At 39.4% G+C, this 27,762-nt stretch overlaps 1 protein-coding gene across 1 annotated transcript; it reads right to left on the bottom strand.

The window, feature by feature from the left end:
• Positions 1-245: 245 nt before the first annotated feature.
• On the bottom strand, positions 246-27,144 carry LOC119479132 (breast cancer type 1 susceptibility protein homolog). Its single transcript, XM_037754394.1, has 21 exons — positions 26,994-27,144; positions 25,804-25,894; positions 25,613-25,666; positions 25,434-25,514; positions 25,245-25,333; positions 25,121-25,157; positions 24,518-24,636; positions 21,723-24,362; positions 21,463-21,542; positions 20,393-20,528; positions 19,827-19,884; positions 15,852-15,955; positions 15,297-15,502; positions 15,127-15,214; positions 12,393-12,470; positions 12,154-12,194; positions 11,528-11,611; positions 7,628-7,685; positions 3,412-3,485; positions 2,985-3,045; positions 246-491 (listed from the first exon to the last, which is right to left on the bottom strand). Exons 2-21 carry the CDS (start codon positions 25,875-25,877, stop codon positions 397-399), a joined length of 4,257 nt encoding a protein of 1,418 aa, XP_037610322.1. The 5' UTR covers positions 25,878-25,894; positions 26,994-27,144; the 3' UTR covers positions 246-396.
• Positions 27,145-27,762: the final 618 nt, after the last annotated feature.

The raw sequence follows: 27,762 nt of genomic DNA, 5'->3' as shown, positions 1-27,762 counted from the left end.
CATCCGTGTTTGACTGTATAAGGTGATACTTTATATCTGAAGTTAGTCACCTAAAACGACACTTTTCTTCTAAGAATATTAGTCAATTGACAGTAAAGCTTGTCTGTTATTTCCAGACTTGCAACTATGGGCACATTATGTTTTTTTTTTATAGTGATTGTGGGTAGCAGAAATAGATGTATGTGTGCACCAATTCCTGTGCTATAAAACGAAGACGATAAAAAGAAGAAAAGACTCAATTCAAGCATCTTCTGTTGATTAAACTTTATATACATCATGTTATGCAAACACAATACAGGGCTTTGTCAATAAAACAGATGGATGACAGTTTTGAACATTAAAAAAACAGAAGTTGTAAAATGCGTCAGTGCTGTGGGTGTAGTGTAGTTCCTCAGCTCATGTTGTGTACCTGTTGTAGTTTTGAAGGGTGTAGGTTGCCACGGTATCCAACAGCCAACCGCGTGTCACGACTGTAGCTCGTCTAGAGAGACCTGTTGAGAAGTGACAAAATCATATGTCTGTAATGTACATCCATAATATTTGGAAGAAGTACACAGAGATATTAAATACTAATCTGCATATTATCAAGAGCTCACTTTTATTAACAACTTTTAAAAAAAAAGAAGAAATTATTACATTTAATCCATGGTGTTTAACTAATCCTAATCCTCTCTACTTTTTATATGATTATTTATTAGTTCATTAATGTTGTATTACTTTGTTTATTTTGTGTAATTGTTTTTTTATTTGCATTTGTGTGTATTTTATTTTGCAAATCCATGCTTTTTATATTATTATTATGTACATCAATATTATTTATTTTACTCTAAGCCTATAATTTCTTTGACTTTAGCTCTCGGTTTTTATGCTGTTTGTCTATAAATTAATAACCTTTAACTTTGACATCTTATTACATATATTTTATGTGATATAACATCAAGAGCCAGAGGTGGGACCAAGACATTGTCTAGCAAGTCACAATTTAAGTCTCAAGTCTTTGCAATCAAGTCTCAAGTCCTAAACAAGTCATAATGTGCTCTTCACCAAATGTAATGCCATTTTAACAACAGAGTAATAATATATATAAAAAAATGTAAAAAATCATGAATGCTTTGCAATGCAATAATATTTTAAAACAAGTTAGTTGAAACAAGTGTTAAAAGATGTACAACTGAACTTAATCATAATAAAAGTATTAAGTGTCGACTTGCTGGGAATGAATAATATTAACGTTTGATGGAAATTAAATGATTCGAGACACTTTTAAATAACATATTCAGAGAGTTATTAGTGTTAAAGTCTAAGTCAAGTTGCAAGTCTTTTTTTAAATTCTAGTCTAAAGTCATCAAATTTGTGACTCGAGTTCACACTTCTGTTAAGTACGAGTTCTGAACCAGACAGCATATCAGTATTCCCAAAAATTCAGGTGCTTAAACCTTCACTGTTCATTTAGCCCAAAAAGCAAATCTTTGCTTATCATCACAGATCATGCAAATTTGTAAAAAAAAACAAAAAAAAGCAGCATATTCCTTTAAGGCAATAACCTGAATCAACATGTCCAGAATGTGTCTTGTAAAATATAATCTGGAGTGTGTGTGCGTCTATATTCACACATTTCCATTACATCAGCGGATGATTGAGAGCAAGAGATGGGATGTGTGTGATTTCAATCAATGGTGGAAGAAGAGGATAAAGGAAGATAGGGGGGTAGGGTGATGGGCTACTCGATTACCTGGGCTATGAGAGCCAGAGGACGTGGAAGAGGAAAAGCTGCATTAAAAATGCAGCAGAGCAAATTAGGATGCCAGTAGGAGGTGAGGGAGGGAGGGGGACTCGGAGCCACTTGCTCCCTCTCTGTTTCAAACTGTCAGCCCTCCTCGTGCTATGGCAGCCTCTTTCTTCTGTAGCCAACTTGTTTTGACATTTCCCTCCGGCTCCGATCTGACATTTTTTTCTCTCGGCCATTTCTCTGCTGCCTGACTTCCTTCACACTCCCTTTCCTGGCGAGTCACTCCCCTCGCTCTTGTTGGGAACCTGTCTCCTCTTGGCTGGCAGCGTCTGCCATTTCACCGTTCTGTCACTCTCCAACTGGTCCTCACACGGCCACAAACGCATTCAAATCCACGTACTAATGGACGGACCGGTGCACAGACATGCACACCGGCCAGAATGTCTATGCCTGTGGGGACCGTTTCTCTACTACAGCGTATTCAGATAAGAAATCTGACCTTAAACAATATTTTAACCAGTCACCAATACAGTAAATTGATGTTTAGTTTACCTATTATGTACTCACATTAACCCTTTCCATATAAGAGGACTAAATTGTGATAATCTTGTCAAAATCTTTAGTGTCAGAAAACACTACAAACGTTTTAAGGGAACAAACTAAGTCATTAGCTTACCCTTCTGTCTCTTAATAGGACGCTTGAACACTCTAGCTGGGTCGAGCAGGAAGTCTCCAATAAATCGTTTTAGTTGCCTTAAATTCATTAAAATAGCCTCTCCTTGGTTTCTTTGTTGATGCCGTTCAAAGTGTCCAAATACAGGAAACAACAGACTTGGTGGCAGGAACTCTCATTGTAATCGTTTTTTGTCCATTATTCTCCGATGAAAGGAAACCTCACTATGTGTTATCACTTATGTTGTAAAGAAAATGATCTTTGCAGTGACAACATGTATTCACAATATTGACTGACTTTCTCTATAAACTTATGCGAACAGCATACTGGCACACAATTCCTGTCTGACTCTCTATACTGTAGGTCTATGCTTGTCCCAGCTTCGAACCCCGAGGTGAAGCCCATGAAGGAATTGTGTAATGGGCTCCAGCTGCTGCTGTCAGTCTAATCTCTATCTTTATGAACTATGTAGGCGTTTGTGTGTTTGTGTGTGAGAATGAAAGAGAGATTGAGTGAGAATAACTACAAGATTGAAAGAGTGTTATAAAAAGTAGCAGGTGAAAATGAAATCTTTAGACTCACTGCTGTATGCGGACGACGGCGACTCTGATCCAGGCTGTACGACGACAAGCTGATGAGACTTCTGCGTAACAAAACAAAAAGAAAATTATCCCTAATTTAGAAGTACAAATTAGCAATAAGTAGAACATTTATATCCATCGCAAGACAAATTGAAAACAAATGATATTTTCACACCTGCCTGTCAGATTATCTATTAGCAACCTACAGTCTCTTGGCTGGAACTTACTGGCTTAAGGATTGTTGTTTAGGCTCTAGCGGTTATTAGATGTGGGGATTTCAGCATTAGTCAATCTTTATTATTAGTAATGTGACACTTGAATGAAACAGTTTAAATAAAATCTAACTCATGAGGCAAATAATAAACATTATGGAGGCTGCAGCTTTTTGAAAATGACCAACATGAAGGCACAATAACTGACACTCTTACCTGTTTACCGTCAAGGAGAAGTGGATCTTTGACTACAGCTGCTCCACAGAGCTCCACCATCCACTCCATATCATCTACAATAAACACACACACACACAAAGTCGGTTGTAAATGTTGACTGTTTTGGTAAAAACCCAGTTTGATAAAAGTATCCTTGGTCACGCCGAAATGCAATTCTCTCTACTTTCACCCTTTTAACCCCCGAGGGGATACCGAGCGAGCTGAGACTTTCTTTGATCGGAGGGATGGAAAACAGGTCAATACTTAAGTCTCCACTCAAATCAATATCCCACTCAATCAGTAAACACACATGAACTTGGTTTAGAAAAAAAATGTGTTTATATTTCAACATATATCAGACACCAAACACAACTTCAAAAAAATCAAGATCAACAGCTTCTAGAGCTGTACTGAACAGTCATGACGTTGACATTTAAGTTCTAAATCAACATTTGAATGTTGCACAGCTCTTTTTTGTTTGTTTTGTGCATTCATTCTGTTTAAACATGGTATTTCTGCACAGTTGCAGATAAAGAGTAGGCTACACTAATATTAATAGTATTATACTATTTGTAGAATTAGATTCCAGTGGTGGCTGCGTAGGATTCTTTCTGACTCGTGATCCAAACTAGAGCTACAACGATTAATTGATTAATTGATTAATTGATTAATTGATTAGTTGATTAGTTGTCAACTATTAAATTAATTGTCAACTATTTTGATTGAGTCATTTTTTAAGAATTTTTTTTTTTAATTATCTGATTCCAGCTTTTTAAATGTGAATATTTTTTTTTTTTTTTTTACTCCTTTGACAGTAAACTGAATATTTTTGAGTTGTGGACAAAACAAGACATTTGTGGCTTGGGCTTTGGGAAACATTGATCGACATTTTTCACCATTTTCTGACATTTTATAGACCGAACTAATCGATTAATCGAGAAAATAATCAACAATTTGATCAACAATGAAAATAATCGTCCTAATCATAAACATTTCCAATAACTCTAGAGCATTGTTAAGTCCTAAAGTCAGAACTTATTACAGCTGAAACGACTCCTTGAGTAGCTCGAGTAATTAAATTACTAAAAATCATCCTTCGTTTTGAAGCTTGTTTTGACAGATAATGTTATTATGTGCAATTTAAATGTCAATTTTTGCTGCACACAAAGGGAGGCACTCACTGACAAGTTGTATTCATTAAAGAAAGTTGATTTAATAATAATAATAAAAAAGCACTAACTCATTTAATCCAATTAATCACTTTATTCAAATTGAAGAATTTGTTTTAGGATTTTTTCAGGGTGATGATGTCATAAAATATGACAGACAAACCTCAATAGAAGCTTAAGATGTAAAAAAAAAAACATGCAGTACAGCCCTAACAGCTTCCCTTGTTTGTTACCTATAACATGAGAACACTTGTGTCAGGAAAACCACAATCAACTTGCAGCGTACGCTGTAGGTAATCTCATCATTTAACATACACAAACACAAGCAATTAAATAATGGATGAAATCCCGTTGGGCTGAAGGAAACAGACTCCATCATCATGTTTGTGCCATGTAGAAGAAAAGTCTTTAAACTCCTCACGCTAGCTAGCAGATGTCGACCCATTAGCAAAGCTTCATCGATCCAGCAGGCAGTGGGAGGATGCAGCAGAAGCACTTTAAGAGCCCCAGGAAGAAGGAAACCAAAGAATGCTGCCATGTGAGTTTTTAAGCAATGTGCCCCCCCCCCGAGACCTTCACCCATGATCTATCCGTCCATTCATTCATGCTGGAAGGGTAAAGCAAAAAAGTACTTCGTATGAAGGGCAACCAAGCTCCTCTGTAGTTTGAACTTGGGAGGTCATTCACAGTTTAAATCATCAGGACCAAACAAGGTTGACCAGGGTGTTTACACCAATTATAGAAGGTGAGAGCAGAAGAAGTACTTTGGCCACAACTGAAGGCTCATTTTCAATTTCTTTTAATAAAGAAATCCCAGCTAACTGACACCATAGCAACCGCTGTGCAATATGACAGCACCACACCAGAAACGTCTCACACAACTCCAGAGTCCGTATTCAATCCACCCACACTCTGGAAACATTCGTCATTGTTCTCCGGTGCCAAAAATGACAGCCGGGGTTAAAAAAACAGCACGTTTTCAAGCTGTGTCAGTCAAAACCTCTGTGAGCTACTTTAACTCTCCTCTTTTTGTTATTGTTATTTTTTCCACTTCTCTTTAAAAGCAAAGGCGGGTGTTTGTCTATCAGAGTCCTGCAGGACACAGACATCAATAAAACTGAATAAGTGCCACTGAGCAAAGTAATTCTTGATTGAGAAAACAGAACGGTGCAAACAGCATGACGGCAGCTGGGAAAATGCAACAATCCCATGAAATATAAACCCAACCTTTTTGCAATATTTTCTTTGAAAGCATATGCAAATGAAAGTGTACGGATCCTTGTTTTTGTGGTCAGCAATCAAGCATTATCTAAGTGCTGCAATTCATGTGGCGTTCGAGTGCTGTGTTTCAGAATAACAAGAAACCGAACAAGATTGAGCTACACGTAGACAGAAAATCAAAGTAATTAGAGATGACTATATAGTGGATGACATATTGCACAATATATCTGAGCATATTGAGCAATCTGAGCTAGTCTCTTGTTACATACGTTATATAATATAAAGACATTTTTTAAGACCTACAGTGACAACTTCAGAAACACCTGGATGAAATGCCGGCAGATATGTGAAGACAAAAATAAAATCCCCAAAAACTTCACTGACTCAACTCACTGCGTGAAACCTGTCTGCTAAGCATGTAAAGATGTTAATGAGATCTGCATGGACCAAATGCATGCTGATCTTGCCTGGCTGAAAGTGGAAGACAAATTGACACGCAGTCTTCTAATTTTATTCAGGAATATATATCGGTTTCAAAAACAACCCCGTTGCCTGCATTCAAAAATAACATTTTCTCAGAACAGACAAAACCATGCAACAAGACAGGTTAGAAGAAAAGGCTGTTATATATATATATATATATATATATATATAGAGCCATTTCTCATTGGGATTGTCTGCCATACCGTGTTACATAAGGAACAAGTAAAGACGATTTTAAAAAGCAACTAAAAAGGTTATTCTTTGGTCGAGGCCTGTAAAGAAATCTCCCTTTGGTTTTGTGAAACATGTAGCTCAAAGCATTTTAGATGTATTCAGATAGAGATATATATATATATAAAGATATTAGTGATGTAATTGTATTCATACAGTTTTAATTGGGATGGGTGGGGGGTGAGGTTGGTGATGTACGGCCCCAATCACACTGAGAAACGTGAGTTTTTATGCTACATGTCCACAGCGTCCGTAGAAAACGACATTCTCAACTTTTCAGTGCCAGGCGAGGAGTCGCAGCGCTCGTCAATGTCACCCAATGAAATCAAGCAAGAGGCGGGCTTTACTACTTTATCACACAGAGAGAGAGAGAGACTCTATGTGATCTGGGCCTAATGGTACGTGTCCACAGGGGTGTTTTCTATCCCGAGGGATCGCCTCGCTTCCCAGCATTGGACGCTTGATGGGCTGCCACTAGACACCAGGCACCTGATTGCTGCTGCTCCCAGCTTTCAAACCAGAACCAACATGGCAGCTCGTTAGGAAACTTTCTTCTCTCATATCACAAAGATAGTTCACCGAAATGTGTTTCTGAAATCATTTTATGAGAGGAATAAGCCATGCAGTTGCTGAAGCTGTCTTTATTTTCGATCGACAAGTGTTAGTTTAAAAGTTTCTCTGGAGTTTCCAGAGGCGGCAGGTCGCGCCGGATGCCCCTGATTTGCATAAAGTAGCCTAGACCTCAACTTTGTAGAAATGAGGAGCGGCCAGCGTGACGTCTGGTCTCTCGAATCACGCCGCCACGCTACCAGAATGCATTTCACAGCTGCTTACACAGACAATGAATGGGAAGCGTGGAAAGGACGGATGTACCATAAGTGTATTCATGTATGTATGCATGTATCCTGTCTCCAGGAAGAGCAGCTGGTAACAAATAATGGGGATCCAAATAAACAATAAACAACAATGGTCAGGCTCTACTAGATGATGCTAAAGAGAGAGAGAGAGCGTCAGTGTACAGGTGTAACAGTTTCACTCTTTCTCACTCACTCTGATCCACTTTGCATGTTGCATTTCAGCATGTTACATGTCGTGTCGCTGATGTGATTTACCTGTAGTCATGTCTGTAAAAGCCCCCTGGAAGCAGATCTTGTAGCCCTTCATGAGCAACTAAAGAGAAAAAAGAAGATACAAAAGTTAGAATAAAACGATCTATGGTGAGATGTCTGCAACATTTCTACAGTCAAGCAAAAGAAGACACTTATTCAATGAATTCAGCCTTCGGACAATGTTCAATAATACTGTATGTGAGCAGCTGTAGCAAATACAGTGTGTTTCTGAACTCTTCCTCAGTCTGAAGGGGTTGCACTGGTAGAGCTGAAACACTTCACCGAGCATATCTCGCAATATATAATAAGTATTTCTTACTTATTGTGTAAAAAAAACAACAACCGTGTTCATTTTTTTGCTCTCGCTGTAATACTTTAAACTCAGGGATGAGTTGAAGAGAAAAGAGCAAACAAAGCCACCTTCACAGAGGTAATATCACGCTTTAAGCACGCAAAGAAAAACGACCTGTCCGACACCGGGGGGCACGTTGTTTTATTGCGCTCAGGGTCAATAAACTTGCTTGAAATGGTGATTGGAAAATTGTTTCCTTGACCTAACTACAGCAAGGAAAAACGTGCGACTCACATCCCGGTCTCATATACAGTGTGCGGCTGGATGGAAGTGTTTGGAAGATAAATGTCCGAGCTGCTGGAGAGAGAAATAACTAATTTCTCACACCTCCCTGTCCATCCATAATGATCATTAGCCAGAGGTGCTTGGTGAGATGAAAAAGTGTTTCTGTTACAGATTTTTAATTTAGACAACACCTTAATGTCCTTCAGGAGGTATTAGAGTGTGTGATGTGATAACAAACCCTACACACACACCACACACACACACACACATATATATGCACACTTTGACTGATTTCCTGCACATCAACATTCAGGTGACAGTCTCCTGGCACTCCATTTCATCTGTTAGTGTGTTTGTCACAGTGGTGCAGGTGACAGAAGGTGAGTATGAACAGGACAATCTGTCTGGCTCCATCAGAAGTACCGGCGCTGCGTTGAAGCCACTTAAATAAGCCTGAAATTACTAGCTAATTCAATTAGCGGAGGTTCTTCAAAGGCAGCGATACGGCCAACATGACATCCAGCCATTTCTAATTTTCCCCCTCAGTGGCAACGGAGCCGGTCCTGCTGGCCTTACACCAAGAGGAAAATTACCATTAGCTTTTTACAACAGGGCCTAAGAGCTAAGAGGCTGGTGCAATAGGAGGAAACAGGTTCAAGTGCTGTTTGTAATTGGGACATTTTATTTGACTGTTCTTTCGTGGTTGGACGTAGTGCTTTCACAAACAACAAGGATGGCAATAATTGAGTTTTTCTTTCTTTCTCTAAATCTGTTTTTTTTTTTTTTTTTACACTTTACAACGCTCTTGAGTGATTGGAAATGTTTGAATTTGGGCTGCAACTAAGGATTATTTTCATTGTCGATTAATCTGTTGATTATTTTCTCAATTAATTGATTAGTTGTTTGGTCTATAAAATGTCAGAAAATGGTGAAAAAAATGTCAATCAGTGTTTCCCAAAGCCCAAGATGACGTCCTCAAATGTCTTGTTTTGTCCACAACTCAAAGATATTCAGTTTACTGTCATAGAGGAGTAAAGAAACCAGAAAATATTCACATTTAAGAAGCTGGAATCAGAGAATTTTGACTTTTTTTTCTTAAAAATTACACAAACCGATTATAACAGTTGGCGATTAATTTAATAGTTGACAACTAATCGATTCACTGATTAATCGTCACAGCTCTAAAGTCAAGTAGAAAGAGTGAGCCAAAGAGTGGATGACATGAAGCACAAACAGCTTAAATGCATTTTATATTGTGAAAAAGAGAGGAGCCTCTTCACTAGATACGGTATGTTCTGCTCTGTTGTTGGCAGTTTGCTTCACCAACTGTTAAATTACTTTTTAATGGGGGCATAAAAAGAGTGTGTGACTGTCAGTAGTTAGCGCACGTTTTTGCAATTTGAGGGTTACCTTCTAGTCACGACCGCCTCTGTTCAGCAGTAGACGGAAGCATCGACTTCAACGGCACATGGACCACAGAGAGATGTGCCGAGGCTTTTCAGGTCAGGTAGAATCTAACATTATGTTATCTCCGTTGATCCAGTTCATTTGCTTGCTTTCATGGCTGCAGAAGGCTGTTTGTGTACCAATTTGTTTCATATGTGGCAATGTGGTGTCGAAATGTGCAGTGGACGGGATCAAACAGATCCAAAACAAAACGTTCCGGACCGGGATGATAATTTCAAAAGGAGAACATACTGGCTGTAGCATTGTTGTCAGAGAAGCCAGCGTTTCAATTCATCATGTTTCTTTAATCTCTGATGCCATATCATGGTCATTTTAGGATTTATTACAGTAAATATATTACATATTGGTCCTTTAACAAATGCTGCTGCTGCTTAGCTGAGGCCACCTCTCCCATCACACTCCATCTAGTCCTTGCCTCGTGACGCCATCCCACAATTTTTTTCTTCGCAGTAAGGATGAATTAGCTCGTGCCAGACATCATTACAAGTTCACTGTAAAGGAGACGGCAGCTTCTTCACTGAGACACGAACATGAACTCTTTCTAAACCTGATTGTGTTTACCTGCCCAAGGAAGGGACTGAGATTAATGTTTTTGTAAAAGGTCCCTGACAAACAGGTTTTATGAATACATTTAAATTAAATGAATGCATAGCTAGACTGTCATGTTTTCTGATTTCCAAACAGTTGGAAACATTTTTCTTGTAGCTTGGAGGAGCGTTAAAACCACATTATAATTTAAATGTTTGCTGACTGGTTCAGTGCAGATTAGAGTTTCATCAGCAACATTTTAAGGGTTCAACAATAAGGATTGCCCGCTTGCCCGGGGAAGGTAAAATGTCATTTCGGGCAAGTAAATCTAGCAGTAAAAAAATAATTAAACACATTGTTTTTTTTCCGGAGCTGATGATGGAAGTAGCCAAGAATACCTCTTATATATAGTATTGTTGTTTTACCACTGTACAGCACTTTGGTCAACTTTTGTTGTTTTAAAATGTGCTTTATAAATAAACTAATTTGAAACTTGAGCCATCTGACTTTCTTCTCATCTCTTGAGAGCTGCACATGCACAGTACCGATCGGGCACTTGCGAGAAAACGGCAGTGGGTAAAGACAAGGTTTATGAGCTGAAGTGCAAGCGAGCATTTCAATCATCCTGGAAACAGGAGTTTAGTTGGGTGGTGCTAGAGAGGATGTGGGCGATACTCCAACTATGTATTGCCCAGTTGGCCACGAGTTTGAGAGCAAGGTGGATAAAACATGACAATTAACTTCAGTCTTTGTTGTTATTTGATAATCACTAATAAATAAAACAATTTGTATAGGGGCAAGTAAAGATTGACTTTCTGATCCACTGACCTGACCGGGCAAGTTAAAAAAAATCAATGTTGAACCCTGCATTTGAATCAAACGGACAGTTGTGAGGCCGTATGCTGATGTTTTCTGGCTACTGTTAATCAAATCTGATCAGATTTTTAGTTGTAAACTGTTAATAAATAATAATTAAGGATGATTTTTTTTGTATTTAAAAATGTGTTTTTTGCTAATTAAGTCATGAATATCCAATGTTATAGATACAAACTTAAGATAACATAATTATATTTAATTGTATTATATTTATAATAATTTAAATGCCCCTAACATTTGAGAAATGTTATTTTATTGTGCAAGTATCGAGTATATATGAATGAAGATCAGAGATAAAACATGAAAGCTGCAGGTGAAAGAAAAGAGTCACACGCGCTGCCACTGTTGGATTCCTCGGGGACTGACTTTAGCTTTCACATTCTCACATTCGGAGGCGATTTAGATGAAATAAACACAGTATAATAGCCTTCGTGTTCAGTCTGTAAGGGACTCACGTTATTGTCTTCAGTGGTGCGAGCTCTCATGGGGCCCAGATGGTTGGGTCCATTCACCACGTCACCTCTCACTTCAAAGACACTCTGTTGGAAAACAAAGCGAAATGACTTCAGAATATGTACAATGGGTACGTGAACCTCCACTCACAATAGTATAAAACCTTTCCTGTTGCTGTTAGCTTTTATATAAGTGAAGTAATTATTCATTCTCATCTCATAAAAAGGGCTGATTTTAAGCTGACTGACAGCTAATATCATTTGATTTATTCTAAGGGTCAAAAATGCTCATACAACATTCTTCAGTTTGACAGAGTTCCTCTTATAATTGTATGCAGTCCATCTCCACATACACTATATGATGCATAAAAATGCTCATAAACTGGCCTGGATGACGGAGAAATAGTTTTAAATTAATGGCGATGCTAAACAAAGCTTGGCAAAGGATTATGCTTGAGGACCAGATGCGGGGATTGCTAACGCAAGAGGATGACAAATAATCTATGAGGTATCGCGGGCGGACCACATGGGGAGATTCATCATGCAGCCTTAATTCAACGTCGAGACATACAGAGATGTAACGGGAAGTCACCAGTGCACAAACTCGAAGAGCACGCAGGCGAGCATACCTCATCCAAGAGTTTCTTTTGTTTGAAGCACTCTGAAATCCCTGTGGAGAGGGAGGAAAAAAAAAACCTTATGAGCTTTTTGTCAGAAGCACAAACAATATTCTGGTGGCTATTGTATTATATAACACTCCTTTTATTCCAGCCTATCCCCCCCCCCACATCATGCTGTTTTGTATTTAGAGTAATTGTTGTAAACACATCGGTGATGGAGCTTGACAATAAAGCGAATCAGGACTTACACTGGAAGCTCACCACCCACTTCCTGCCTGCGATGCCAAGGAAGTACTTCAGTGTGCGCTCACATACCAGTTGTTCATCTGGCAGAGAAGAGAGAAAAAAAACAGAGACGTGTGAATAGATGTGCTGCATAAACACACCTTGATTTGACGCTTTTAATATAGGTGTTACAGATGAGGTATAATTTGCTTGATGGTTCCTATTTTTAGGGGTGTAAGAAAATATCGATACACATGAGTATCGTGATATTGTGTTTCGCGATACTGTACCGATTCTTCAAAACACTATCGATTTCTAGTTAATAGTTTACATGCAAAGATTCGTGGCAGACTGTGGTTCATTTTGTGTTGTGTTTAAAACCATAGACTGTATATAAGAAGTGGACGTAGTCACCGTGACGTCACCCATTGGTTTGTGGACTGCCGTTTTGACGCCTCAAGTTCGGCATTTTGGCCGTCGTCATCTTGTTTTTTTGCAACCACAAGTGACACAAGAGGGTGGAGCTAAATACAACCGAACGCTGAATAAGACATTTTAAGGCGACCAAAATGTTACAGTTAACTTTAATGAACTGAAAACACACTGTGTTTTTATCATAGAACTTTAACCCTTTCACAGACAACTCCCAGACCGGACAACGCCGTGGTAGCGACCTGTCAATCACAAGGTAGCCACGTCCTTAAGCATACCCTGCTTTATGGTCTATTTGATTCTAAATGGGACCATAATTTACTAAATGAACATCATGCTGTATTGAAGAAGACTTGAAACTAGCAATTGAGTCCATAAACTCATGTTTACAATGTTTACTGAGGTAATAAATCAAGTGAGAAGTAGGGTCATTTTCTGATAGACTTCTGGCTATTAGAAAGAATGCAAGATTAAGGCATCCTAAACAGTATGACCTGAGTTTGTTTGTGATGTTGACAACCTCGAGGTCAATCATTGTTTAGCATGCATCTTACTTTCAGGAAATACTCTTAGCAGATACAAACAGACAATGTGTAGAAAAGAATACCTGTATGCTCTTAGAGGTGCTGAAAGCTTTAATTTGATGCAAGATAAAGCACAATTTATGGCTATAACTACTGCCCACTCTTCCCGGAAATTACTTTTTTACTATGTTATCATTTATGCTACTTAAACTGTAATTACTTGGGTAAATCCTGGTGTAGATGTATTGTAAAGAACTATAAAGAAACAGCTCTTTTAAACTGCACCGACAGTTTAGAATTGAGCCCAACACAGAGAACAGCTTCACAGGGACAAATCATGGTTGATCAGCAGGGTCAGGGTAAGAGATACAGTGATTATCCATTGATTTGTATTGCAGGCAAGGGTTAAGTGCACGTTATTGATGCTTCTCAAACATAACTTCATTTCAAATGATTATTATTTTATGCTAATGGTTAGAATGGGACACCTCTCGCTCCTCTCCAACCTTTATCAACAAAGATCAAGAGTCCCAGCGTTCCCATTTTTTTGGTTACCCGGGAAACAGCTGCCATTAAAAATAAAAAATAAAAAAAAGGCTTCTTAAACAGTGACAGTTAATGTGGTGCTTTGGAGACAGCGAGCTCTGAAATTAAAAATAATCTATCAGAGAGGGTAATTAGCAACAAGCGGATGAATGGAGGAGAGAGTGCGTGGGTGAGCGGGAAACAGAGAGCTTATCTTTTAGGGAGCGCTTTAAAAAGACGCACAAAACAAGCTGTAACTACGTGAAAAAAGAAAATGTACTTCTGGAAATGAAAATGTTCTTGCTCAAGGAAATATAAAAAAAAAACAGGAAGTTGAAAGATTTAAAGTGAAATTTTCAAAAGCAGCTTTAATTGCCCGACTGTCCAACCAAGTCCAGTGCATCAAATTCAACACTAAATGTTCACATATGTCCCTTGCACCCATGCAGGCTATCCCTGAAATGTTCAGGAACATTTCCTGCATGAGGTCATGTGAGAATGGGAGCAGGGATCGATATTTAGGGAAATCTGTACCGCCAATTTCCCACCTCGTAACATTTCAGGTAAAATGCCGGCAACTGTGATGTGAGTGAAATCAGTAATATTTCAGGGACAAGCTCTAAAGAGTTACATCCGTCTGACGAAAACGCTTTCATGTGGAATGGGCCAACCTGTTACAACACTCCGCTGATGACGTATTTGAATCTGCGACTTGTTTAGCCTTTATGCCAATGCTTTTGCGGGTGATTTGACTTGTCTCATAAACTTGTTGAATATTAAATACATTACAAGAACATTGACAAAAACAGCTCCTCGCCCGCCATGGTCCAGGGAATAATAAGACGTCTTGCGCCGCATACATGTACATCTGGCCTTGCCCCATCTTCTTCTTCTACTGTTGAGTTTTATGGCGGTTGACATCCATAAGTGTTGCATTACTGCTAGGGCTGCCTCCTCTTAGTCGACTAATCGGTCACTCTTTCTTTAGTTGTTTCAATTTTATTTGTATAGCCCAAAATCACAAATCACAAATTTGCCTCAGGGGGCTTTACAATCTGTACAGGATACGACACCCTCTCTGTCCTTTACAGTACGACCCTCTCATCGGATAAGGAAAATGTGTGAACAGGCGCAACACGGATATGTTCCTGAATGTCATGCATGGGCGAATAGGGAAAATCACAAGTGGTGTCTGAAAGGTAATCCCAGTAATTTACCAGGAACTATGTGTGAAAGAGGATATACACTCACACTACCTGCATGTGAGCATGCTTACCTGTGTGCATTATGATGTGGGTCACCTCCGGCGTTACCTGGGAAACCACACGGGCACCAACTCGCTTGGCAAACCTTTTGACCATTATCTATAGGAAACAGCATGTGATTGGTTAGCGTTTCCTGCTATGGAAAGTGCCAAATAGACCCATTTATTGATTGAATGTGCACCTGTTCATTGGGGCCTAATCCAGACGACGCTAGCACCATCTTAGCTTTACTTCTCTCTCTCGGAGGAGTGTTATTTTCTTTGTCTTCTTGCTCGTCTGATGGTGAACTGTCGCTCTTTAACGTTTTGGCTGCTGAACTTGGACAGGGAGTCTTGGAGGCTCCGGTGCCTTTTACACTCGGTCCTGTGTGTGTGGAGCGCTGCGGTGCTGAACAGAGAAAAACAAACAGATAAAAAGAACGAGTCAGCAACAGTTAGACTGAACTTAATCTGATCTGCCAATTCTTTTTTATATTGGGTATCTTTATACAAACACATTTTTGTCACACAGAGCTTCACCTTCATTAACCACACAGTCGGGCTACCATGCACCGGACAAACCACTTCAACTCTGCTCAACTCCAAACCTTGCTGGCATACTAAAAACATTTTGAAAAGCAATAAAGAGATAATATCTCCAAGTGGCAGTTAGACCTCTATATCTGTAATCGCAGAATCCTAGTGGATGCATGATAGCATGTGTCACATTCTTTACAAGTCTACACCAGTAGCCTTACCCGTCTCTGCAACGCCGCCAGGCTTTGAGACACTGGGCTGGTTGACCCCGTTGCCATCAGATGGCGTCGTGCTGGGCTCTCGCTCTACTTCTGGAACAGCTTTCCTGCAGAGGATGACGTGTACATTAACTTTTTAAGGAAATAATAATTTATTTTAACTTAAAACTTTATTTATGTAGCAGAATTCATGCATAGAATGCAACACAAAGTGCTTAACTTAAAAGCAGATATCACAACATTAATGATAAGACAAATAATTATATTAAAATAATATGAAATAAAATAAAATTATAGCATTATTATAAAAGAAGACCTTCACACAGACTGTTCCAAAGTTTTGGGGCATAATTAACAAAGATTGCCTCTCCGTTTTCCAATCAAGAAGTTGGAGTTAGAAGATCTACGGGACCTAGCAGGCACATATGTCTTAACTATGTCAGACAGATAAGACGGGGCAAAGCCACTCGGTGATTTAAAAACCAATAAAATAATTTTAAAATTAAAAGATAAAGATAAAGATCGGAGTAATGAATTTGGGCTCTCTGTCTGGTTTTCGTCAGAACACGTGCTGCCGAGATTAGACAACATGGTGTAGATGGTAGGTTCAATTGCCAAAGCTATCGCAGGGATGTCCAGCGCTGATCTGCAATGTTAGTATTGGGGCCAGATTAGGCATTTTTCAATTCATCAATATCATGCTAGATCTATTTCTGATCATTTGTGTATTTGCTTTTGCCGGTGGACCACTGCTCTAAAGTGCTGCCGTTGTCTAAAAACTACATTTGAACTATTTTTTCATGCTGGAGATGAAGGACGTCTGACCATATCCCATCCAAATATTCCTGAAACAACAGATACATTCCTCTCTTAATGGATATTACACAGAAAAATACACTAGAACCAAAGAAATTAAAGGGTGTAGGTTACTTAACAGTGAGGTCAAACATATCTAAACTGTTTTTTTCTAATTTTAGTGTAGGTTCTCAATATCGATACTGTGCAGTTGGACAGTATGGAGACAGTGACACACTGTTAATAATATTCATTCACATACCTTAATAGACAGATCTCAAGCCCTACCAGGTCCTTCCTTAATATAATAGCTGACACTTCTGAGTATCTAACTACTCATTTATTTATTTAATTTCGAATTCCTTCCTCATTATTACCACCTAGTCATTTTATTATTATTATATTTCAAAAAATATTAATTCTTTTTTTTTACTTTTTTTATCTTCAATTTATTTAAGTTGTTATTACAAGAATTATTATGATTATTATTTCATCCTTTTTGGGGGTTTTGTTATGTTTGTTTTGTTATGTATCATGTCACCTTGTTTTCTTGGTCTTTTCTTGGGTATTTCTCCCCTGTTTTTATCATTGTTGTACCACCTGTAAATCACTGCAGTTTTGTTTTTGCACCAATAAAAATAATAATAATAATATAATATATATGGGTAAAATGCTGACTCTCAGCTTTAAATTGTTTGCATCCACAGAAATCCATTGTCTCACAGTTTTAGGGGAGAGAAAGTAACAGGTCAAGGTAACATAAAGTCAATATTTGGTTGCAAATCCTTTGCAGTCAATGATTGTCTGAAAGTCTTCGATCCACAAACATTAGCAGATATTTGTAATCTTCTCCTCGGAGGCTCTGCCTGCAGCCGTACGGACTTGTTGCTCGTTTCAGGAGCCTTTTTTGCCTTCAGTGTCATCTTCAGGTTACTGACTCAGCCAAATCAAGAACATCACACTGTTTGGCAGTTAAAAAAACCTGGGTTGTCTTGTCTGCATGTTTCAGGTCATTATCCTGCTGCATTGTCCTGAAAGAAGGGGATTATGTGCCGTTGAAGCTGAATACCAGAAATTCATAGTCTTCGTTTCATTTCAAATGAAATATGCCGGATTAGAGCCAAAACAATAAAAAACACAGACTGCATTGTGCAGCTGTATTAGGCAGGAAGATGAAAATGTCGGATCAGAACTCGGTATTGGCCGAAACTCAGTATCCAGTTACTCGTGTCCTTTGCTATCAGAAGTTATTTTACAATTCATGCGCATAAAGTTTTGGAAGTTCCTCTCCTTTGTTTTGTTTTTTGGCTTCATTTACTCACAGAAATACTGACGACTGGCAGCGTGCCTGCATTTAAATCACCTGCACCAGCGTGATAATGGCTCATTGTCATATACTCCAGTGCCAACCATTCTTTCCAGTTTCACCATTGCACTCATGGAGTATTTGCTTTTTATTTAGAACTTGTATAGCTAAAGTCCTCCTTGTTTTCATCTTTCCATCTCTTTCCATCTCTTTCCTCTCTCTCGCTTGGAGGACGGCACTTAGAACGCTGCAAGGCGAGAGGTTGGAGGTGGGGGGGGGAGCAGTCGAGCGGGAGAGATAAATTACTGTGGCAACACAAGTTTCCCTCTAAGTGCTCTAAATGACATATAAGATGCAGTCAGTAATGACTTTTTTATTCTCCACAGCATAAACAGATTCTGGGTTCATTAGTGAGATTATCCGCCTGTCCTCTTGAGATGCATCACCCTCAACACACACACACACACACACACACTAACTCGCCAACTTTCTCCTTCAGTTACAGACTGAAAGAGACCAATTACATGCCACTTGCTTCAGTTATTGTTCAGTTTAATACGGCGCTATTGAAATATGGCTCAATTTAAAATGTATTAACAATGTATACAATCCTCTGAGGAGTGAAATACAACACACTGAGGCAGATATCATTTCATTAGATTTGTTATTGAAGTTTGACTTTGAGGATTGTCACAGCTGATTGTTTAACTGGCCGAGTGACCAAAAACTAACCGGCTGCTGGCTGTAGCTTCATATTTAATGGACAGATATGAGAGTGTTATCGATCTTCTCATCATACTCTGCTGCTGCCAGGAAGTGAAGAAGTGTATTTCCCAGAATGTCAAACTATTGTTTTTAAACTTGCACGTACTTTGTAGGCACTGACAATTACCACAAATACATAAATGATGCCTGAGATAAGACCAGAAAGATCACAAATGATGACAAATCTCCCTATCGTTTTCAATGATATCATCAGGCGGATGAACACAGAGAATTGCCAACCTCTGTAGGATAGAAGACAGTTAACGTCGTGAATCACGTTTCAAAGTGTCCAATTCCTGAGAATCATTTAGCGGTGATATCATCAGCTCCTCTAATCATTTCCTGCGCACTGCAAACAATGACTTGATGTTGGGAGACAAGCTTTTGTGTTTTCATGTTAGACAGGAAATAAGGGAGCATTTACTTGTAGTTTGACTGCAATTATAAATGACGTTGGTTCAGTGGGACAGTTTAGTTTTCCTGCAACAGATTAAGCAATTAAGCTCAACTAAAGAACACACATGTACTATTGTATGTACTATTGTATGTACTGTGTTTTGCATTTTTTTCTTGCTAACAATGTTGTGTGTTGATGTTTTTGTATGTTTCTTTATTATACAGCTTTGTTGAATACTCTTCTATTCTGATTGGTCAATTACGACATTCTACGGTCTGTTATTTCTTTATGGCAGACCGTTGCTATGGATAACAGACTGTTGCTTTGGGCGCAGTTCTGATGTCGGACTCTGGAGGACCATTTTTGTGTTAAATTATTGATTTCTTAAGTAAGTAGCCATGCAATAAGCGGAATAATGTACAGCGAGCGGGTCATTGTTGTGAAATAAACCCCGACAGGGCGATGAAGGAGTCTTGCATAGCCCTGAAGATGACCGGCTCGCTGTACATTATCCCTTACTTAACAATTTTTCAGTGTCATTTATCACATATTCAAAATGTATATCATAGCCAAACAATTAATTCCTTCAGAAATGTTACGGTTCATAGTAATACATTACTAATTTACTATAACAAATAAATCATGAAAAAATAATAATGAAATAATGATTTCTGTGCAGTAGTACTGTAAGTCCAGTCTACCAGTATTTACTTACCGGTCTGAACCTAGGCCTGTGTCCTGGTCACACAGGAGGGGTCTGTGAGCGTCTGGGCCTGGGGACAGAAAACAATCATCAGCTCTCAATACTTGCACCAAGCTAAAGACCCTGACACACCAGTTTCGGGCCGTCAGTCAGTGACTGTCACCCTAGTTTTTGCGGTGTGTCCTGCACCGTTGGTACTAGTCTGTCCGTGTTGAAGGCGTTTTGGCCGATTCAGCATGTTGGTGAAAATAGTCAGCAAACGCCGCTTTGTTTTAATAACAAACCATAACAACGGCTTGTATATCTGCCGTCTTTGGTCTTCCGGTTTCTCTTTTTGAATGACAAATACAGACAACCACCGCCTGCTGGTGTGGAGAGTTATTTCCTGTCATGCAGGTGCAGAAGGTACGCGGTAGTCGACTGTAGTCTTTGCAGTGTGTTCGAGTGCAACTTTTTGTCCAAGACACAGGAGACGTGACGCGACGCAACTGTCGGCCTTCGTCGCCCGTAGCTCTTTGATGACGGTTTGGCCTTCATCAAACTAATTTTGTCCGCTCTAAAGATTCTTATCTGCTCACCTGTGGTTTTGCTGCTCTGATTCGTTTTTGAGGGCGCTTCTTTTACGGGACTGTCTTCTTTCTCCTGAAGCACCTCTGACACCAGAGCCATCAACTTCTCCAACCTCACTAGCTCCTTCTGCATTTCGATCTTTTGCTGAAAAAGGAGAAAACGAAGTGCAACATCTTATAATTAGAAATGAGTCATACACTTAAATAAAATACTAGGGGGGGGGGGACAAGAAGGAAAAGGAAGGAACACATAATGGCTGCACAGCTGGGGTCTTGCACTGACGTAAGAAGACAAACAATTGTCAATCAGTGAGGAGGGACCAACACTCAGCCAGTTAGTCATTACTGGAAGGGAATGGGTGCTTTTTCAGCCAGGCGGCACTTAGTGAGGAGAGTACATGGGAGAATAACAGAGTGAGAAGGTGATTATATAATATTTAAGATATATGAAGCAAGAGAGTGAAGCTTTTTCAACTGGTACTGTTTGGAAGAAAAGAGTCTATTGGTTTAAAAGTCTGGTTCAATGCTTCACTGGACAAAGACTTTGAATTTCATCCTTTAAGTTGACAGCCAAAGTGCATTGATTATACAAGACACACAAACACGCAGCACAATAATACCAAACCTCTGTCGTCTCAGATGTGTGTAATCCTGGGCCCTTTTCTAAACCCCGGGGCGTGAAACTTACACTCGCAGACAAAGACAGTTGACAGATAAAAGTGAGAGCGCTGGAAGATGGATGAGGTAGAAAACAAGAATCATCTCCTAGGCGGCATTTCCTCTAACGTAAATGAAATGCAATTTAGAAAGCTGCTGAGGGGGACATTTTTTACTGAGCGAGGTAGTCTGTCATCCAGGAGCTGACAGTTTGGTTTGGGGAAGTGTAGGGGCTGCCCTCTATGGGCCGTAACGTGACAGTGCATCACTGGGAGCACAATGCTGAACAAGCAACTAGAAAGACCTAAAATTCTCTGTGTTACAATCAAAGGTTGTTCATACACTGACTTTGACTGGTATTTTTCAACAGATGGTGTATTTATACTATGAATAAAAAAGGTGTTTGAGAACATTATATTTACCTGTGTAACAAGGACTTCGCTTGAAAATTGTGATGATTCGAGTTGTGAGGAAGCGCCGACGTTATTTACTGGGACATCACCTGCAGAGAGGAAATAATCGAATTGTTTTTATTATCAATTTAGATGGCGTTATTGTGTACCGCAATATCTCGATATATGATTTCATCACAATACGATTTCATTGAAAGACGATAAATTACCATATTGAGCCGAGCCCCAATAAAAAATTAAATTATTTTGGTTACTGAGAATCAACTTACATTCTTCCGGCGTGCCGAACAAGTCCACAGACGCTTGGCTGGAGCTAACACAGTCGGGGCTGGGGCACGCAGGTGGACGGCTCAACTGTTGCGCTTCACCGGCTGTAGCACCCTCACATCTATGAGCTTCACTGGAGTCTCCCCGATCCTTCGAGGGAGGAGCTGATGTCCCGAAAATTTCCGTCAAAGTTGGTAATCCATCTTCGCTGCAGTCTGACTCTGATGAAGACTCGAGCCTCTGGGCCCTCGTCCTCTTCCTGGGCATGCTCTTGAGGGAGGAATGGGCGCTCAGCTCTTCGCTACCATGACTGGACGACTGCTTTGCTTCAGGGACAATTTGAACAACTGGTATTCCAAGGCCATCGGGAGTTAAAGAGAACTCTGTGTTTACAAAATGTTCAGCACTGGAAGCTGAATTAGACACCGAAATGCCGCCTCTTACTTTCTTCCCTTTGCCAGCGTCCCTCACGGTACAGTCAAGCTGATTCTCTGTGATTTGAGAACACTTTGAGGGTTCGTTTACTTCCTCGTGTTCAGCGGCTGTGAAGTGGAGCCCAGAATCTACTACTTGAGGCTCGACAGAAGAGTGAGGACTTTCTATTTCACGTGTTGACACTTTATTAGGAGTGAGGACGCTGCTGACACTATTCCTGGAGACACCGGTGCCGAACTGACCCGAACAACTGCTATCAGGGATCGAGGCTTCTACCACAACTTGATCTGGTTTCTCAACGACTAGTTTTCTTGTCGGGGCGGGCGAGTTAGAAGGAGATATCAAATCACCGCAAGATGAGTTTTCATCGTCTTGGTTGGTGGTTTCAGATACCTTTGTGCGCATCTGATTTTTTGCAGATTCAACACCAAAACAAACTCGCTGATTCTCTTCATCCTGCACGCTTTTTTGGTCTAAACCACGGTTCCTTTTCACATTCGGACCGCCAAGATGGAAAGATTTCCTTTTAGTGGCTTTGAAGCTCCTGAGCAGTTGCTCCGTGTCCAGTTCGCTGTCGTTCCTATCCTCCTCGTTTTCTGCTCCAGCACATTTTGTGTGGCCAGCGAAGGTTTCCAACTGAGTGTTGTTTGGGTTGTCATTTTCAAGTGTTGGATCTACCACAGCTGCTTCAGTTGGACTTGCAGAGCTTGGCACCACAGTGACATTACACGCAGCACTAGCTTCAGCATTCGGCACTTCAGCATCTTCTGTCGGCCCTAAATAAGATACTCTCTCACTAGACTGCATGTTTTCTATTTCTCCTAAATCTTCATCATAAATACATCCGTTTCTTTCAGCCATCTTTGTCACGTTTCCATTCTTAGGTGAAGCCGTATTGTCCAATATTCCACCTTCAGCTTCCTCAGATTTCTTTCCCACATTGCTTTCTTTTTCAGGTTTCAACTTTGCTTTCTTGTGACCTTCCTGGACTTCGTCAGCGAAGAGTTGAAGTCTTTTACTTCTCCTGGTGCTTCTCGTGACGGGGAGTTCTTGGTCTTCGCTGCTCGGGTAATTCTCAATATGAACTTGGACTTCTTCTGACCTTGGTCTAGTTGTGGGGCTGGTTTCTCCATTTTGAGCTCCAACCAGAACAAGGGGTTTCGGCACTCTAGCAGGTTTGCCCTTTTCTGACTTTGTGTTTTTACCTTTCCTCTTGTCGGCTTTCTTTTGCTCGGTACTTTCTGACTTCGCCTCAGCTTGCTCTTGCAGATCACTATCGACCTGCTGTGGAGCGTTACGCATCCTCTTCTTTGACTTTCTCTCTGGTTGCTGTTGTATATCAGACGCAGGACAGGGAGCCTCATCTTTGCCATCACTTTTGTCACTTTCCGGTAAGTTGTTCAACTCTTCCACGTGTTTGTCAATATCATTTTCCTCCATAATCTCCATCTGTTTTGCTTCTTTGAAAATGTCAGTGCTGGTGTCATTTACTTCTATCCTGTGTTGCTCTTCCTCCATTTCACTTTTATCTTCAGAGCTTGTTTTCTTGGCGAAATCAGCAGGAGTGAGAGCGTTCCTCCTCCTTAGTTTGGAGAAGGTTGGTGTTTCTTTAGTTGTTGGTGGTTCAACAAAGACATCAAGTCTCTGTCCAGTCCCTCTTCTCTCTCGTTTGTAGACGGCCCCAAACACCTTCTCTTCAAGGGCTTTAGCGCGATCCTCTCTCTTAGGATTCACATCAATGGTGTGTTGTCTGACATCTATCGTTGAAGCGGAAGAACAGCTGTCATCATCATCGGAGTCTTCGTTGGGTTTCTCTAACTCGAGACTTCCTTCAGTCGGGACTTTCATTAGCCACTCAGCAACTTTCTCCAGACTTTTCTTCTGTTTCTCCCCAAGAATCTTGTCAGAATCCAAATCCTTGTTCTGTTTCTTCCTTGAGGACTTTCTTAAAGGTTGCTGTTCGGTCTCGTCTGGAATTAATGGTGGACGAAGGGAGGCTTTCTCCGATTGGACGAATCTCATTTTGCCTCTAGTTTTGCGTATTGACGTTTCCACAACTTCTGACATTTCTGTTTCCACTGGTTCCAAATTATCTGTAGGGCTGTGCATTTTCTTGTCAGAAGTTGGTGGGGCCTCCCCAAGGCCGCTGTCCAGGCCTTCATTTTCTGTGTCTTCAAGTCCCATCAGTCTTGCAAATCCATTCTGGGCTGAAAAAAGGAATGGGGAAATGACAAGTAATTAAGCTTTTGGAGGACAACGCACTTTCAAAATTCATAATAACACCAGCTTTGAAATGAAAGCAAATCTGCCAATTAATTTGAGAGGAAAATATGCACCACCATATAAGGCCTCAAGATTTTACCTGCTATAGTCGAGGAGTGAGACCTTGAGAGATCATCATTGTCGACATTTTCCACGTTGTCAGGTGCATCTCCAAATGAATTCTCGTGACAATGTTTAGCAGCTTCAGCATCTGTGACTCTGGGTAGAGGAAAATACAGGTGAGAATTAGAGTTCTTATATAGTAAACTAAAACTGAAACGAAAATTTTTGAAACTAAACTAAAACTAGCAAACGCACTCTGAAAACTAACTAAAATGAACCTGAAAAGTCAAAACTAAAATAAAATGTAAAAAAATATTGAAAAGTTAAAACTATTATAACCAAGGTGAGCTAATATTGTGAATAATTAGCATTTGGGTTACACCTTGCCTAGTATGTATTTGAAGTATGTCTCTGTATTATATTCTTTGTCTGAAGAAGAGCTTGAAGCTCGAAACGTCACTTTGTGGTAATGAAATTTATGTTCGTGGGAGCATTATCTAGTGTGCAGACTCTATTTTTCCCCCGTCTCTTACTTGTTCTTTTGTCCAGCACCTAGTATGTATCATCTGGATGTGCATGCTTTTTTTGCATTTGGGTTATTTTTCAAATGACGAACGATTTAAATGTTCAGATGTCTTACCCTGATTGTCCATTTTGCTGTGACATTCCAGTTATGTCTGAAATCACAAAGGTATTGTTATTTGATAATATAATATAAGTTAATTTTACAAAGTCATTTTAAGAAGTCTGTGCAGTAGTCTTACAGTTGGTGCCAGTGTCGTGTTCATACGCCTGTATCATATCCTGCAATCCTGCTACAAGTTTCTGAAACCCAGGACTCTCCTGCAAGCTCCTGTATAAGTAAAAAAAACAAATAATAATAAATACACACGTCTTAGGGTAATGAGTAAGTATTAAAAAATAATGAATGTTACACTGTCATCTTGTCCGACCTTTTGGTTATCTTGGTTTTACACACTGGACAGTTAGCCCTGTTTTGTTTAGTGTTGTCCAAAAGTTTCATCATACAAAATCTGGTGAAAAAGAAAAATATATATGTTAGTGAATGCATGTAAAAAAATTGAAGATTAAAGAAATTTAACAAAACGAGGAGTAATCAAACATTACTTACTTGCAAAACTGATGGTCACACTTAGTAGAAATAGGTGCCGTCATTAAATCCAAGCTACAGGGGACAGAAAGTATGAAGTCAGCAAAGAACACGACAGTTTTACAAAATGACAAACCTAATCTTTTAATCCACCAAAAATTGTGCAGATGCAGTATTTGCTTATTCATCTCCTTGGTCAGAACGACACTCACCATATGGGACACTGCAGAGTCTCCCAAAGGACTGAAATCCCCTTTCTGACATCGGTGGCCGTTGGGGTTTTCATGATGATTGTTTAAAAAGCTGCAAGTGAAAAATCAGAGCATACTCAGAGGCCGTAAACAATACACTGCTTTCAAGTAGGGCTGCACGATTTTTGAGAAAATATCTAATTGCGATTATTTCGACTGATATTGCAATTGTGATATTTGAGGGAATTTTACCTATTAAAATTATTATGGTGTAATTTTAACAGGGATCTGTACCAAACAAAGATTTTTATTATAAAGTAGTTTTCAATAAATTTATAGGTAAATATTTGGGTAATTTGGCAGTAAGAGATTTCAAATAGGTTACTTGCTAATTATTACCTAATTACCAAATATAGTCATGGATTAAGGTTACATGATATACTCCATAATTCTACAGTCTGGTACCACTGACTCAGTGTTTACAATTTTAAAGTGTTCCACCTAGATTTCAGAAGTGGCAGACAAAAAAAAACATGAGTGGCCTGTAGAGATGTTCAGTGACCTGCCACAGTGGCAGGTGAGGAAAAAGGTTAATTTCAGACCCTGGTTGTAAGCCATCCTAAATACTGTAGTTGCTTTAGTGTTTTCCTTTTTAGATAACACATTATAGTGTATATAGTTGCCATAAAGTGGGACACTAGTGTTACCATATATTTAATTTAAGCTTTTTAAAAATAATATTTCTTAATATAAAGAAAACCTGTCTGCCATGGTGGCAGGTGACCTGTAACTTTCACCTGCCACAACCAACATTTACCCTGTATTTTGCAGGTGGCAGGTGCTAATTTCATTCCCTGCTTACAACACACACATGATATTAAAGTGAAAAACAGATATTTTGCTCATTAAATGAGTTTCAGTAATGACAGCAAACGTGATGAAGCTCACTATTCCAGTGAGTTAACAGTGGTAATATTAAGTAAGTATATTGTCATGTTATATAAACAGTTGGATGTGTATTGACAGTGTGTCAGCTAGCTAAACATCAGGCTGCTATAGTGTTTTTATGAGGTTACACAACTATAAGCTCGCTCTTCTGACTTTCAAGACAATCAACACTTCGTCACACAAATATGGGACTCAAAGAGTATACCATAGTTTTTTCTAAAAACCCCTGGCTATCTTAAATATATATATATTGTCACATTTACCTTGTTTTCTGAGTTTGGAGTTTATCAACACAGGAAGCAACCGCTTCAGTTTTCCCGCAACTACTCGTCTTCTTCTGCGGTTTGTTTAAGAGCAGAATGCAGCTCATGTTGCAGATACAGCGCCGCCTACTGGTCTGGGGGATGAACCGCATACTGGTCTCCAACAAGTACTGCATGTTTTCATGATCCTTTCTGGTTTTGGGGTGTTTTTTTTGTTTGTTTGTTGGAAGAATAACGTCAATAATCAAAGGGGGGAGAACAAGAGTTAAAGATTGATTGAAAAACAGTAAGGCAAGGCAGCTTTATTTGTATAGCACATTTCAACAACAGGGCAATTCAAAGTGCTTTACAGAAACATTCAAGAACATTGCGACAAAGTGCAAAAGATCATTAAGACATAATTAAAACAGTTATAAAAACATAAAAACATTAAAACATTAAAAATTAGAAAATAAAAACAAGCTAAAAATAAAAGCTAGGATAGAAACTAAAATAGCGTAAAACACAAAAGAGTAAAAGTTCTAGTGCAGTATCAGATCATTATCTGGTTTAAGAAAAGGCACCCGCAAACAGGAACGTTTTAAGCTTTGTTTTAAAAGAAGTGAGAGTTGGAGCGGTCCTGCAGGTTTCTGGGAGCTTGTTCCAGATATTTGGTGCATAAAAACTGAATGCTGCTTCTGCATGTTTATTTCTGACTCTGGGGACACTAAGCAGACCTGATCCAGATGACCTGAGAGGTCTGGATGGTTCATAACACAGCAGAAGATCG

The sequence above is a fragment of the Sebastes umbrosus genome, chromosome 20, assembly GCF_015220745.1.
Source record: "Sebastes umbrosus isolate fSebUmb1 chromosome 20, fSebUmb1.pri, whole genome shotgun sequence".
In the NCBI taxonomy this organism is placed as follows: Eukaryota; Metazoa; Chordata; class Actinopteri; order Perciformes; family Sebastidae; genus Sebastes; species Sebastes umbrosus.
The sequence above is the reverse complement of the archived record's forward strand: the minus strand, read 5'-3'. Positions and strand labels throughout refer to the sequence as shown.